Source organism: Callithrix jacchus, chromosome 12 (assembly GCF_049354715.1).
Source record: "Callithrix jacchus isolate 240 chromosome 12, calJac240_pri, whole genome shotgun sequence".
In the NCBI taxonomy this organism is placed as follows: Eukaryota; Metazoa; Chordata; class Mammalia; order Primates; family Cebidae; genus Callithrix; species Callithrix jacchus.
Genome location: NC_133513.1, coordinates 89,274,548 through 89,291,187, shown reverse-complemented (window position 1 = coordinate 89,291,187; position 16,640 = coordinate 89,274,548). Strand labels below are relative to the sequence as shown.

Sequence of the window (16,640 nt, the reverse complement as noted above, 5' to 3'; positions counted from 1 at the left end):
ACAGCTGTGCAACAGCTGCATAAAAACACAATTACAGAGGACAGGAAGGAATACGGCTGCTGTGGCCCATTAAAATTCTGCCGCTGGTGGGGTTGTGCACAGCACCCACACTGCAGCAAAAGATCTGGGGCTTTTCAGGGAGGGTGATGATAGCACTCCCCCAGTCTACAATCCCGCAAATGACCCTGGTTTGTTCGAAGAGAAGAAGGAATGTGCAGCCTAGGCCCTCCACTCTGCATTACAGCAGCAGACAAACATGTTTTTAAGCATCTGGGGCAGTTTTGAGGAGGAAGGAGATCTCCAAGTGAGGCAAGGGCAGGCTGCTCTAGCCAGTCCCTCCATCCTTCCCATCCCATTTCTCAGGATGCTATCTGCCCAGCCCTGGATACCTCTTGCTTTTATTTGAATGAAAGATAAGACACATTGTGTCAATCTCGGGTTACCTTTCATCACAACTTGCCTCCCTTCCACCACCCCCAGGAAAAGAGACCTCCCAGGCAGGAGAAAGGATCTGAAGGAAGCTCCCAGTTTCAGCAGCAGTTTTATTTCCTGGCATTATGTGGCTCCCCTCAGCCCTGACCGTGGGGATTTGTGCCTCTAGCTCTGGGGAGGGGGAAATGGCTGAAATGCTCACTGAGCATCCCTCCTCCACCCCCCACAGACCTTTTGGTCAGAAGGCTCTCCCTTCTCTGGAGATGAGAGCTCAGCATGCATTTCAGGGCTGATAATGGGATTAATGAAATGGAGTGTGCAACTGCTCCATGAATGAAGCTGTGACTGTTTTGATAGAGCCTGATTTCCAGAACCATATTCATGAACGAGAATGGACCTTTCACTTTCAGTAACTTTTCCTAAGGGCTTTGTGTGAAAGCACATAATAATGGAATCTGGTTGAACCAAAGGACAGGTATCCCACAAACTTGGGTGCAAAACAGTGCTCAATGCTGGAATTCCTAACATCACTTATGTTCGTTTACTTGGGTGTAACAACTGAGCCCCACAAACTTCAGGCCCTCCTTTTCAGCCTGTCTCATATGCAGACTTTCATAGCCATTGTGGCAGCTCACACTGAGCCCTTACTCACCGCAGGCATTTGACATTCATTACCTGGGTCCCCACCGTCCTGCAGCAGGAAGTGAGGCTCCAAAGGGGAAGTGATTTGTCCAAAGCCACATAGGTAGCAAATGGCAGCATTTATCTTGAGCTTAATTCCCCCTGACCCCAAACCCCTTGATCTTAACCTTTGGGTTGTATCAGTGGTTCCCAAACTTAACTGAGCTTTGTAATCACCTGGGGAGCTTTAGAAACTGCAGGTGCCTTGACTCTACTCTCTAAGGCCAATTGATTCTCAATCTCAGAGCAGGGAGGCAGACACCAGAATTTTTTAAAAGCTCCCCGGTTGATTCTGATGTGCAGCCAGGCTTGAGAACCACTGTGCAGAATGATCTAGTCTCCCCTTTATTAAGGGGCCTTGGGCCTTTCAAGACTGCTGCAGGTGAGGTGCAAATTCACCCATCACCTTTGGGGTGAGGGTTATGCAAATGGCTGGGCGGTCAGTGTGTTTACTTCCAGTGTGGGAATGACCAGTTGCCTAATCTAAAAATTGCAGTTCCTCACTGGAGGAGGCTGGCTCGGGCCTGGTTCTGTTTATGAGATGGTTGTGCCTTCAGCTGGAAATAGAAGATTGAAAAGCAACAACCGCTTTGCTCTTTCAGAGAGGATAGGGCTCGCTCCTGGAGCCAGAGAATTTAAATGGGCTTTATCCCTCCTCCACCCTACCCCCAGCGTGTTAAATCCTGTCAGACGCCCTGAGCTCCTCTTCAAATGCAGGACTCTTGGCCATAATAAATAATTACATCCTTCTATTTGGACTCCAATTCCAGATAGCAGTAATCCAAGAAAATCCAATAATGACAGTTGCATTAAGATCCTTCTTCCAAGCTAAGCAGAACATCTGTTTAGACATATTTTTAATCGGCAAGTGCTTCCTGTGTTGAGTCCTGAGCAAATTAAATTTCTCACTGGACCGAAGGGGAAGCTGTCATTCAATAACCCATCTCTGGAAATTACACCCGAGCTTCTTTCCAGGTGCACTTAAGATTTTCCCATGCTGACTTTGTGTAAAACTGACCCTTGCAATACCAGGTCACATGGATATACAGCACAGCTTGTCAGCGAGACATGGGATATCTTAGTGTTACTCTGTTGAATCGAGAAGTATTTTTGACCACTCTCCAAAGGAGAGTTGGCAACAGAGGAAAATTAAGAGACTTGTTGAAAACCATATGGGAAAGGAGTAACAACCTTCCACTTGCTACATTGCTGCCTGTGATTACTTAGAACTGGATGATTCTCAGGATGTAAACATGAAGGGCTTCAGTGTTGCCAACATTTTGGAGAGATTTCTGCCAGAGTTGTTTGGACTGTTTTGATGTTTATTTTTAGAATAGCTCATCCCTTCCTTCTTTAATTCATTCATTCAAAATATAAAAAATATTGAATGTTCACCACCAGCCAGGCACTGTGCAGGGTGTGGAGAATAAAGTGGAGAACAAGTTGGTAACAGTGCTTGCCCTCATGGAGCTTCCAGTCTACCAGAACAATTCACATTTGACATCTTGATGTAATTGGTAGTTTAGGGCTAGAATAGCAAATAAGAATAGCTTCTGTAGAGGGCAGGCAGGTTCTCTAAAAGGTGAAGTAGGCTGAATAGGACACTGTGAAGGAGGAGAGAGATTCCAGGAAACAGAACATGTGCTCTGACTATGGGGAGCAGCAGGTGCTCCTAAGCTCCAGCGGGTTGTGCTATGATGGAAGATGGGCCTGCTGTTGCCAAGTCTTTCCGTTTTTAAAGAAAAACTAGAAAATATGGATTCTTGTGTGAAATCCCTTGATTTTTAAAGTTGGCTCCTACAGTGAGATTTTTTAAAAAACATAATGTGGGCCAGAAATGTCCAGGCCAAACAAAAACACATCTGTGGGTTGGGTTTATCCCAACACTGCAAGTGTATGGCTTCTGTTCTAGAAATTCTAGCAGTAAAACAGTCATTTTTAGGTTTAACAATCTATTACATACCAACTATCTGGGTCCGGAAATGTGACCAACTAGATGAGTAGGAAGCCCTTATACAAGCAGAGGAACACGGAAAAACAATTACCTTTTTCCCACCCCAAATGAAAAATACAGAGTTGAGTTCAAAGGAAAGAAAGGTGAATGGCCATGAGCAGAAGAGAATAAGGAACATAACTCACAGAAGGGAGCCTCAGATGCTGGCGATCATAGCAGCAGCAAATCTGTACTGATCTGCAGCAATTCAATACTTTCCTCCTCAAAGGAGAGAATTCAGCCAAGGGGCATAAGGCAGAGTGGAAGAGACCAAGGCAGGTTTTAGTGCAGGAGTGAAAGTTTTTTGAAAAGTTTTGGAAACCTGTAATCTCAGCACTTTGGGAGGCCGAGGCAGGAGGATCACTTAAGGCCAGGAGTTCAAGACCAGCCTGGCCAACATGGTGAAACCCCATCTCTACTAAAAACATAAAAATTAGCTGGGCATGGTGGCGGATGTCTGTAATCCTAGCTCTCGGGAGGCTGAGGCAGGAGAATCTCTTGAACGTGGGAGGCAGAGGTTGCAGTGAGCCGAGATTGTGTCACTGCACTCCAGCCTGGGCAACAGAGCAAGGCTCAAAAGCATTTCTAGGAGGGAGAAATGAGATGTAAGAAATAGAAGTGAGCAAGGAAATAGGTGGATATGAAGGCAGGTATCAATCTGTATTGCAAACAAACACACAAATAAGCCATTGATAATGGTGACTAATTTGGGGGCTTAAAAACAAGCAAATAATAACATGAAAAATTGGAGGGTGTTTTTAAAATTTAAAATATTTAAAAACCCTGTATTTCTTAGAACAAGACCGTGGTTTCTGGTTTCTTCAGATCTGTCTTGTTAGTTCACTAATTCTTTATACTTTAAAAAGTCACATATGAATGTTAAACATGAAAGACAATATTAAAGAATAGAAAGCACATAATGGAAATAAAAAGTAAATATAGAAAAATTTCTTAATCTAATAGAAAGCAGGAAAAGAGAATAAAAGAAGGAAAGAAAACAAGAAAACATAAAACAAAAGAAAGGAAATAAATCTAGTTATATCAGTTATAAAATAAATGGAATTCACCTGTTAGAAGAGAGATTCTCAGGTTGAACAGCACGGAAAAAAACTAGCTGTTTGCTGCTTATAAGAGATACCCCTAAAACCTAATTAAACTTACATGCAGAAACCCTTTAAAAAATAGCAAATGAAATCCAACAATACATAAAAAAGAATTATACAGCATAACCCTGTGGGATTTATTCCAGGTATATAAGGATGATTCATCATTTGAAAATCAATCTATATAACCCACTACATCAACAAGCTAATAAAGAAGAATCCTGTGATCACATCAACTGATGCAGAAAAAGCATTTAACAAAAGTCTAACACCTATTCACAATAAAAATTTAGCAAATTAGGAATAGAGAGGAATTATCTTAACTTGATACAGAGTATCTAGAAAAAGACTTACAGCTTACTTTATACTTAGTGGTTGAAAGACCAAATTCCTTCTCCCAAGATCAAGAACAAGGCAAGCATGTCTGCTCTCATAAATTTCTTGTTTTTGAGATGGAGTCTAGCACTATTGCCCAGGCTGGAGTGCAGTGGCACAATCTCGGCTCACTGCAACCTCTGCCTCTCGGGTTCAAGAGATTCTCCTGCCTCATCCTCCCCAGTAGCTAGGATTGCAGGCATGCGCCACCACACCTAGCTAATTTTTGTATTTTTAGTAGAGATGGGGATTCACCATGTTAGCCAGGATGGTCTCGATCTCCTGACCTCATGATCCTCCCGCCTCAGCCTCCCAAAGCGTTGGGATTACAGGCATGAGACACTGTGCCCAGCCTGCTCTTACACTCTCATTCAGCGTAGTTCTGGAAGTTCGAGACACTGCAGTGAAGCATGAAAAACAAATAAAAGGTAAACAAGTTGGAAAGGAAGAAAGAAAATGGCTCTTATTTGCAAATGACATGTCTGTCTACATAGAAGATCCTAAGAAATCTATTAAGAACGAAAAAAAGCCCAAAAACCTCCTAGAACCAATCAATTAGTTCAACAAAATTTCTGAATACAAGGCCTGCACACAAAAATGGCTCACATTTCTATATTCTAACAATGAACATGCAGAAACTGACATAATGCCATATACACAGTCACTCCAAAGAAGACAAAATACTTAGATATACAGTTAACAGAATTTGTGTGATGAAAATTAAACAGTGCTGATGAAAAGAATGAAGACAGACCTAAATAAATGGAGAGATACACTGAATCTCTGGATTGGAAGGCTCATATAGTAAGAAGTGCCAGTTCTTTCCAGATTGATCTATAGGTTTAATACAATAATGCCATTTCTATCTCAACATGGTTTTTTTTATTTTCATTTTTCACAGGTATAGACAAGCTTATTCTAAAATTTATATGAAAAGATAACTAAAACAATCATGAAAAAGAAGGCTGAAGGGGAGTAATCACTCTATCCCATATATGGCTTACTCTATACTACAGTAATTAAGATGGCATGGCATTGGCAGAGTGATAAACATGTAGACCAATGGAATAGAGAACCCAGAAATAGACCCGATTACTATATGACCCAGGAATTCCACTCTTGGATATTTATCCCAGAAAAATGAAAACTTATCTTTACACAAAAATCTGTACATGAATATTCATAATGGCTTTATTTGTAATTGCAGGAAACAATCCAGATATCCTTCAACAGGTGAATGGATAAACAAACTGTGGTACTTCCATACCATGGACTACTACTCAGCAATAAAAATAAACTATTTATACAGGCAACAACTTAGATGAATCACCAGGGAATTATGCTGAGTGAGAAGAGCATAATTAGTATCCCTATTATATGCTGTATGATTCTGTTTATATGTTATTCATCAAATGAGAGAATTTTAGAAATAGAAGCAGAGTGGTGGTTGCCAGAATTTTGGAATGGATGGAGGAAAGGGGAAAGGGAGGTAGATAGTCTTATAAATGAACAACACGAATGATACTTACAGTGCCGAAACTGTTCAGTATCATAAGTGTGGTGGTGGATACACAAAACTGTAAGTGTGATAAAATTGTCTTACACACATAACACAAATGAGTACAAGTAATGCTGGAGATATCTGAGTGAAATCAGTGGCTGGTATCCATGCCCATATCCTAATTGTGTTATTGTACTGTAGTTTTACAAAATATTACCATTAGAGGAAATGAAATCTCTGAAAGGAAGGTACATGAAATCTTTGTATTATTTATTACAATTGCATGGGAATCTACAATCATCTCAATAAAAATTTTAATTTACAAGAAGCTATTTTATATACCAACAAAAGATAATATTGAACAAAATATTACCATTAGAGGAAATGAAATCTCTGAACACTAACCAAAATAATAAAATGTATAGCAGGCCAGGCGCAGTGGTACATGCCTGTAATCCCAGCATTTTGGGAGGCCAAGATGGGCAGAATGCTTGAGCTCAGGAGTTCAAGACAGCCTGGGCAACATGATGAAACCATATCTCTACAAAAAAATATAAAAATTAGCCTGGCGTGGTGCATGCTTGTGGCCCCAGCTACTTGGGAGAATGAGGTGAGAGGATGGCTTGAACCCAGGAAGCAGAGGTTGCAGTGAGCTGAGATCGTGCCACTGCATTCCAGCCTGGGTGACAGAACCAGACCCTGTCTCAGAAAAAATAAAGCAAAATAAATAAATGTGTGTGTGTGTGTGTGTGTGTATAGCAATATTTATATCAGACAAAACAACCATTATGAATGAATGTTATTATAAAAAGGATCATTAATGATAAAAGAAAAAAAATTATCTGAAATATTTAACAATTGTAAACTTGTATTACTTAACTAACATGGCCTTGAACAATCTAGAGCCAAAATTAAGGATAGAGAAAATGACAGTTCATAATCTTAGTTCTGGAGGTTTTGCTTAAAGCACTTTTCTTAGTAACTGATACATTAAGAAGCCAAAAATTTTTGTAAGTAGAATATTTGAACAACATATGAAACCCATCAATTGGACATTATACATTATTATAAGAACATATAGAACATTTATAAAAATCAGTCTTGTATTAGCTTACGAAGAAGGCCTAAATACCAAAGAATTGATACTTTAGAGCAAGGGCCAGCCATCTGTGATCAGTAGACCAAATCCAATCTGCAGTTTTTGCAAATAAAGTTTTACTGGCACACAGCTATGTCCATTTATTGACATTATCTATGACTGCTTTCACACTACAATGGTAGAGTTGAGGAGTTGTAGCAAAGAATATATGACCCACAAAGCTTAAAATATTTACTGTATGGCTTTTTATAGAAAAATGGCTGACCCCTGCCATGAAGAATAGATTATTAGAACACAGTGCAGTGTTAGAAATCAGTAACACACACAGAGAGACAAATGTTTAGAAATTAAAACCCACACTTTGAAATAATTCAGAGGTCAAAGAAGAAAGTCTAAATGAAACTTAAAGAATATATCAATGTCTAACATTGAAAATGTACATTTCAAAACGTGAGACACAGGAAAAGAAAACGTTAGAGAGAAATTTAGCCTTGAAAATGTTAATATTATTAAGAAAGATGTAAAATTAATGTGCCAAGTATTCAACTCAAGAAGCTAGAAAAGGATAGCCAATTGATTTTGGACAGGAGTGCGAAGACAATTACATGGAGAAAAATAGTCTTTTCTACAAATCGTCCTAAGACAGCTAGATGTTCACATACCATAGAGTGAAGTTGGAGCCCTACCTCACAACATATACAAAAATTAACTAAAAATAGATCAAAGACCTAGATGTAAGAGCTAAAACTATAGAACTCCTAGAATAAAACATAGGTATAAGTCTATGGTTTCTTAGACACCAAAAGCACAAGCCACAAAAGAAGATAATAAATAGATAAATTGGACTTCATTAAAAACATAAGTGCTTCAAAGGACACTATCATAAATGTGAAAAGACAACCTACAGAATGGAAGAAATATTTGGAAATTGTATATTTGACAAGAGCCATATATTCAGAATATATGGAGACTAATTATAACACAACAATAAAACATAACCCAATTAAGAAATGAATAAATAATTGAATAGATATTTCTCTGAAGAAGATATACAAATGACTACCAAGTACATGGAAGAGAGGTTCAACATCATTGGTCATTGGGGAAACGAAGATCAAAACCAAAATGCGATGCTGCTTCACACCATTAGGATGACTATAATAAAAAAGATTGACAATCATAGGTGTTGAGGATGTGGAGATACTGTGTGGAACCCTGGTGTATTGCTGGTGGGAATGTAAAATGGTGCCATTGTTTTGAAAAAAGCGTCTGGTAATTTCTCAAATGGTTCAACACAGAATTACCATATGACCCAGCGATTCCACCCCTAGACATATACCCAAGAGAAATGAAAAAACTATGCCCAAAAAAATGTGTACATGAATGTTCATAGAAGCATTATCCCTAACAGCCAAAAAGTGGAAATAACCTAAATGTCCACCAACTGAAGAACAGATAAACAAAATGTGGTATGTGCATACAATGGAATATTACTCAGCTGTAAAATGTAGAACTGATTCATACTAGAACACAGGTGATCCTTGAAAACATGCCAAGTGAAAGAAGCTAGGCACAAAAGGCCACGTGTGGTGTGATTCAATCTCTAGGAAATGTCCAGAATAGGCAAATTCATAGAAACCAAGTCGATTATTGGTTGCCAAGGACCCGGGGAAGGGAGAAATGGGGAGTGACTGTTAATGGGCACAAAGTTTCTCTTTGGAGTGAAGAAAATATCGTAGAATTAGATAATGGTGGTGGTTCCACAACTTTGTTAAACTACTAAAAGCCACTGAGTGGGATTCTTTAAAAGGGTAAATATGATGTGTAAATTCTATCTCAATTTGTCTTTTAAAAAGAGAGAAAAGAAGCTAGGAAAGAAATGTCAAGATAAAACAAAAGAAGATGGAAGGAAGTAATAAAGTAAATAACATTAATGTAATAAAGAAAAATGAAAAGAATCAGCCAGGCGTGGTGGCTCACGCCTGTAATTCCAACACTTTGGGAGGCCTAGGTGGGCGGATCACTTGAGGTCAGGAGTTTTGAGACCAGCCTGGCCAACATGGTGAAACCCAACCTCTACTAAAATACAAAAATTAGCTGGGCTTGGTGGTGCACACCTGTAATACCAGCTACTTGGAAAGCCGAGGGAGGAGAATTGCTTGAACCCAGGCAGTGGAGGTTGCAGTCAGCCGAAATTGTGCCACTGCAGCCTGAGTGACAGAGTGAGACTCCATCTTAAATAAATAAATAAATAATTTAAAAAAGAGTTGACAAAACCAAAACCTAGTTTTTAGGGGTAAAAGTATAAAAACTAGAGAGAAAATGCTCCAAGTGAGAATAATGACGGATTCTAAGCAAGCTGACTGAAAACAAAACCTTAAATTACCTGACTGGCGAATGAAATGCATGCGGGTTCAGTGACCAGTGGCTGTGTTCTGTTCCACCCACCTACCTCTGCCATTGCGGGGGGCCTAATGCGTGGACTCAGAACCTTCCATCGACCCTCCTTGTGTTTCCCACATTCCTGTCCTAAGGGTCCAGATGCCAAGAGTTGGGAGTTTTATGAGGCTCTGCTTTTTCCAGGATTTTTCTTATAAAGAATTTTTCAAGTGTCACAGACTGGTCCACTCTCCTTGCTTGTACATGCCGAATTATTTCAAAATTTGCAACACTGACCATATTAGATCAAGGCAAGGGACTGACCCAGTTCGTTCCCCAAGTGCTTGCAGCTCTGCGCGGAAAGCGCGCCCTAACCTCAGCCCCACCGAAAAAGTTGTGAGTTATCCCGGCCCATTTGATTATGTGGCCCCATGTGACCTCTCTCAAGGCCTCAGACAAGTCAAACCACTCCCATCATAGGCCGGTACGTTTACTGCACATACTCTTCCTCCATCTGGAAAACTACCACCCAGGGTTTCCAAATGCTGACCTGATGAAATAGTCCCTTTAGAGCATGTTTTAACATGCCCCTTTTGGATTTGTGGGTAATAAAACCTTAGCCATAATTCACAAGAGGAATCAAAGGGCAAAGTCCATAGTAACCCGACTGTCTTGCAGATGGCCCGGAGAATTCCACTCTCCCGCACAGCCCTGGGACCTCGCATGCCGCAGCCGAGACCATCTCCCCACGGGTCCGCAGAGCCACAACCTCAAGGACAGAGAGAATATGGCCTGGAGGAGTCATCCCCTACGTCATTGGAGGGAACTTCACTGGTCAGTAGCCGCAGACAAGGCCTGCTTTGGGGCAGGGTGCTTTGTCTCCCTGGGTTGAGAGAGTCCTTCATGGAAGGACCAGGGTGGGATGGAGCAGATGTCCGCGACCACAGCAGGCCTACAGATGGTGTCCGCCTCGTGCCAGCAAGGCCTGGCCCACCAGTCCTGGGGAAATTGCAGTCTCTGTTGGGGCTGTGTCCTCAAAGTTGGTTACCTTGCTCCCGATGCTTCACGTGGGGAGTGACCTGGAAGGACCTCGAAGGATAAGCAGGGTTTGCGTGATGACTGAGGACAAGCCCTCCGCATAAAGTCCATGAGGGCCGGGCGCGGTGGCTCAAGCCTGTAATCCCAGCACTTTGGGAGGCCGAGGCGGGTGGATCACGAGTCAAGAGATCGAGACCATCCTGGTCAAAATGGTGAAACCCCGTCTCTACTAAAGATACAAAAAATTAGCTGGGCATGGTGGCGCGTGCCTGTAATCCCAGCTACTCAGGAGGCTGAGGCAGGAGAATTGCCTGAACCCAGGAGGCGGAGGTTGCGGTGATCGCACCATTGCGCTCCAGCCTGGGTAACAAGAGCGAAACTCTGTCTCAAAAAAAAAAAAAAAAAAAAAGTCCATGAACAACTGCACATGGTTGGCTTGCCTGTCCTCTGCCTGGATAAGTATCCTGGACTCCAAGGTCCCCTGCCACCACCCACAAGCATTGTTCCACCCAGTGACCAAAGGGACCAGTGGACATGGCTGGACTCCCTGGGTCCAAATCTCAGCTCCAGCACGTGCCAGCAAAATGCCCTGTGGGAAATTAATTGGCTTCTCTGTGCCTCAGTTCCCTCTTCTGTAAATGGGGATGATACTCTCTTCTGCCCCTCTGCTTGTTTTGAGAATTAAATGGGTTACTATAGATAAAGTGCTTAGAGTAGTGCCTGGCACACAGTAATTAGTAATTATCTGATATTAATATTATCTTTAAATATGTGAATCATTCCCGGCTTCTCATTGCCACTAGAATGAAGGCCCTCCCTCGAATACCCCACCATCCCTCTCCTGTTTGGTCTTTGACCCTCTCTCCCCATGTCCCATCCTTCATCTCTATGCTCTGGCCTCACCAGCCATGTGCCCATCCCCAGACATGCCCACCTCATAGGTCCCTGTGCACTCACACACTTGAACTTGCCTTGGATGACCTTTCCCCAGGTCTTTGCATGGCTATCTTCTTCTTCTCATTTGAGTCTTATGTCAAGGGACACATCACAGGAAGGCCTTTTCCTCTCTCCCCTGCCAGCACCTCCCTGTCCCAGACCCTGCTTTATAACCTTCACAGCACTTAACCGTGACCTGAAGTCACTTTACTTCTATTTCTGTTTCATTTATTTTTGTCTCTGCCTAAGCTCTGTGGGAGCAGCAGTCTTTTTTCTGTCTTATTTCCACTTCAGTGTCTCCAACACCTAGACCAGGGCCTGGCACATCCTAGGCAGGTAGAAAATATGCCCACTGCATACCCGTGGCCAATGTCAGTGGAACGCTGGCGGGACAAGTCACACCGAGAGACTTTCCAGGCTCTCAGTGCCACTTACAAGTCCTTCCCCTCCCTGTGGCTCTGTGACCTCTACTCTGAGAGGTGGCTGCTGAAGGCAGACTCCCCGAGGATTTGCCAAAGCCACTGAGAAGCGCTGATGAGTCAGTTGGGGAAGTGTGAAGACCTCAGCAGCAGGGCAGCAGAATTCCCGAATTCCCGCAGTTCCCTCCTGCTCCTGCGGCATTAATCTATGGCGTCCTGGTGCCAGGTGCTGCTTGAGGAACCAGTGGAAAAAGATGACTAAGATTTCATCCTGCCCTCGAGGAGGTCTGTTCTCAGAGCAGAGAAAGACGTGGGCCCAAAGAAAAAAACAAATGATAAACTGCTACGAACTTTTCATCGTTGGGAACCTGTGTTCTTTCAGATCTGGTGTGCTTTTCTGACCAAAGATTTACATTACTTTAATACAAATAAACTAATTTTACATATAAGAATTTTTTTTTTTTTTTGAGACAGAGTTTCGCTCTTGTGACCCAGGCTGGAGTGCAATGGCGCGATCTCGGCTCACCGCAACCTCCGCCTCCTGGGTTCAGGCAATTCTCCTGCCTCAGCCTCCCGAGTAGCTGGATTACAGGCACGTGCCACCATGCCCAGCTAATTTTTTGTATCTTTAGTAGAGACGGGGTCTCACCATGTTGACCAAGATGGTCTCGATCTCTTGACCTCATGATCCACCCGCCTCGGCCTCCCAAAGTGCTGGGATTACAGGCTTGAGCCACCGCACCTGGCCTACATATAAGAATTTTGTTGACACAAGTATTTCATATTATTATGTAATTAGTAGGATCGCTATTTTTGGAGTGATTGAGCTATAAACAATTTGAACCAAAAATGTCAGGACGTCAGAAAACAAAGATGAACAGCTAAGTTCTCCTATTTTTGTTGTTGTTTGTCTTTTCATTCTTTCTTGTTTTGAGACAGGGTCTCACTCTGTTGCCCAGGCTGGAGTGCAGTGGCATGACGTAGCTCTCTGCAGCCTCAACCTTCCAGGCTCAAGTGATCCTCTCACCTCAGCCTCCTAAGTAGCTGAGACTGCAGGCGTGTGCCGCCATGCCCCGCTAATCTGTTTTTCTTAATTGTTTGTAGAGACAGGTTTCACCATGTTGCCCAGCCTGGCCTCAAACTCCTGAGCTTACGCAATCCACCTGCCTTGTCCTTCCAAAGTGCTAGGATTACAGGCATGAATCACCGAATCCAGCTGTTATTCTTTATTCTATGTGAATGTTTTGGGGACAACAATATGATACCATACCCACATCCTCTAGATGGTGATGGGAGCTTCCCCCAGTGCTATTGTGCTCATCCATTTGTGTTGCCCTCAAGGAATACCTGAGGCTGGGTAGTTTATAAGGAAAAGAAGTTTATTTTGGCTCATGGTCCTGCAGGCTATCTCAGAAGCAGCATCTGTTCGTGGTGAGGCCTCAGGAAGCTTGCAATCATGCTGGAAGGCAATGGGGAGCCAGAACATCGTGTGGCAGGAGGGAGCAAGAGAGAGGTGGGGGAGGTGCCACACGCTTTTAAACAACCAAATCTCTCATAAACTCAGAGAGCTCAGTCACCAAGGGAATGGCACTAAGCCCTTCTTGAGGGACCCACCCCAATGACCCAAACACCTCCCAACAGGCCCACCTCCAACACTGGGGATTATGTGTCAAAATGAGATTTGAAGGGGACAAAGAGCCAGGTGATGTCAGCTGTTTGGCTTTGTTTGGAATTTTTGTTTTGTTTTGCAACGAGGACCGCGTAGAACTCCAGCCTCCAACTCCCACCATTCTTCATATTTCCCAGACAACTATTTTTTTCTATATCCTTCTCTTTGCTTCTTTAAGCAGTCTTCCTTCTGTCAGATTGATAGATTTTGAAAAGAACTGACTGACTATATGTAACTGTCAGCCTGGAGTTTTATTATTCAGCAAATTTCCACTTAAGGAAATACAAAGGTTCAGAGAAGGTATGAAGTTCGCCTATTTTCAAAGGCCTGGAAGAAAAATTAGGCTCAAGGATTCCCCACAAGACACTGAAATCTCATGCAAAGGTACACAGATGTATATGCAAATCAAAATTTTAGAAGGCACGGGTACACCCTCCTGCAGGTCTAAAAGAAAATGAGGGGGCGACGTGCAGGGCTGGTGAGCTGGAGTTGACTGCCCCGTGCTTCACAAGCCTGCAGTTTCCAAATTGAATAACCTGGGTAAGGTTTTGTAAAAGGTTAGAAAATACTTTCAATACAAAGGAAAACTTGGGAAGCCCAGGAGGATCTATTTTTACCCTCCCTTCTAATCTCCAGACTCCTACTCTCTGGGTTTTGGCAACTCAGTAAAGTTAAATTATGTTTTTAGCAAGGGAAATCCTGATTCCTGGAAATTCCTGGAGTATTTCTATTCTGGGTCACCGGAACAAACTTTTTTTTTTTTAGATTTGAAAATATTTAATTGACCGAAATTGTATATATTCAAGGTATACAACATGATGATTTGCTATATTATGTCGTGCTCTCCAGCCTAGGGGATAAGAGGGAGACTTCATCTCAAAAGAGAAAAAAAAGCACCTAAGGAAAGTATGGACCCATCATTGAAGCTGAGTGCTTGCCCTGTTGTTTCAGGGAGTCAGAGGGCCATTTTTAAGCAGGCCATGAGACACTGGGAGAAGCACACGTGTGTGACCTTCATAGAAAGGACCGACGAGGAAAGCTTTATTGTATTCAGTTACAGAACCTGTGGGTAAGTAAGCAAAAGCGAGCCCACCTCTGCACAATCAGTCGGATGGCTCATGAGTCTTGAATTTTCTCTGCAAACTGAAGTATTTCCAATGAGCTGTTATTTAGAGGAGTCCAGGGTTTGCTAGAAACTTTTAGCCCGCCGTTAAATTACAACCCAGTGGCAAAGCAGGTGGGTTAAGAGGAAGATTCCAGGAGATTCCAAGAAGGCCAGGGGTCCTACCACTAGGAAAGCAACAGGAAGAACTGGTGGTGTGTCATGTGAAGACTTAAGGCAGTGGCTCTTAACCTCTTAAGGTTGCTGTCCCCATTTAGAATCTGATGATGCAGTGGGCTTTCCTTCTTCAAGAATAGATGTAGATGTAGGCAAAATTTTGCATTTAATTTGAGGAACTCTACAGGTTTACAGACTTCCTACAGAAAACATAATGTATAATGAAATGACTGGCTTATGACTAAAGTTATCTGTTATGTCAATAAATATGTGTGATAGACTTTCCTGCTGAAACAAGAAGGTTTTCATGTTGGATCAAAAACCCAAACCTGGCCAGGCATGGTGGCTCATGCCTGTAATCCCAGCACTTTGGGAGGCCAAGGCAGGCGGATCACTTGAGGTCAGGAGTTGGAGACCAGCCTCCAGCCTGACCAACATGGTGAAACCGGGTCTCTACTAAAAATACAAAATTAGCCAGGCATGGTGGCGCATGCCTGTAATCCCAGCTACTCGGGAGGCTGAGGCAGGAGAATTGCTTGAACCAGGAGGTAGAGGTTGCAGTGAGTCGAGATCACGCCATTGCACTCCATCCTGGGCAACAAGAGCAAAACTCCATCTCAAAAAAAAAATAAAAGACCCAAACACATCTATATGTTCTCTACATAAGATAATTACTGAAGAAAATAACCTAGAGAGGTTTAAAAGTAAAAGGAAAGGAGCCATACAGGTAAATGCTCACAGAAAGAAAACTGGGATCACAATTTTAGTCCTAGACTAAGATTTCATTGTTTTGTTGTTTTTGTTTTTAAAGTCAGAAAATGTTAAACAAAACAAAAGCTGAGCTGCTTTATAATGAGAAAGGATACGAGTGTTGGTGAGAATATAACTGTCATAAATCTTCGTGCAGCAAATGGCATAGCATTAAGAGCCATGAAACAAGCCCCAGGGAATTCAGGGGGAAATTGATAGAAACACCCAGCAGCAGGAGACTCAATTCATTTCTGTCAGCCCAAGTAAATCAGCGTCATGTTGACCAAAAAACAAATAGAGATTCACAGAGGATTTGAAAAATGTAGTTAATAGAGTTGATTCTATAGGTCTATCAGATTCCATAACCTCATGCCACTTTTTTTTTTAGTTGCTCACTGAAGGATTGTAAACCTTGACCATCTATTAAGCATTAAGAACATCTTAAAAGGCAGAAACAGCACTTAGATATTTTCTAATTGTGAAGCAGTGAAACTGGACATAACATGATAACAAAAATAGAACAAACATTGTCTGCTAAGTTAAAAGTTCTCCCATGCTTCCTTTTATGGCCCTTAGATCATAAAAACAGCAAGATTAAAGTTGCAGAATGTCTAGATAATGAAAGCCCTATGGTTCAAAATAAAAGAGTTGTAGCTAAAGCTATGTGCAGATGAAAACCCACAGCCTTAAATATCCACATCACCAGTTGACAACGGTGACAATGAAATATTCAATTCAAAGAGGCTAGCAAAAATAGATGCTTAAAACCCACCACCATCACCACAACAAAATAAACCTAAGGAGAGCACAAGGAAACTGACAAGGTGAAACATTATAGGGCTAACAAATTCTACAGTCAATTCTTTGAATAAACAGACAGAATAATAGATATACCACTTGTTGGTTTAACTGAGACAAAATGTGATCACACAGAAATACGTGAAAGTAGAAATGAAAATGAGAGAAATAGCCACAGATTCAGCAGA

General features: G+C 42.1%; 1 protein-coding gene across 2 annotated transcripts in view; it reads left to right on the top strand.

The window, feature by feature from the left end:
- Positions 1-16,640, top strand: part of TLL2 (tolloid like 2) — a 145,419-nt gene that overhangs the window by 71,187 nt on the left and 57,592 nt on the right. For both annotated transcript variants that reach the window (XM_035268617.3, XM_035268616.3), the window contains 2 exons: positions 10,242-10,397; positions 14,577-14,694. In XM_035268617.3, the coding sequence (XP_035124508.3) occupies positions 10,242-10,397; positions 14,577-14,694 (274 nt within the window). The remainder of the gene's footprint in view (positions 1-10,241; positions 10,398-14,576; positions 14,695-16,640) is intronic.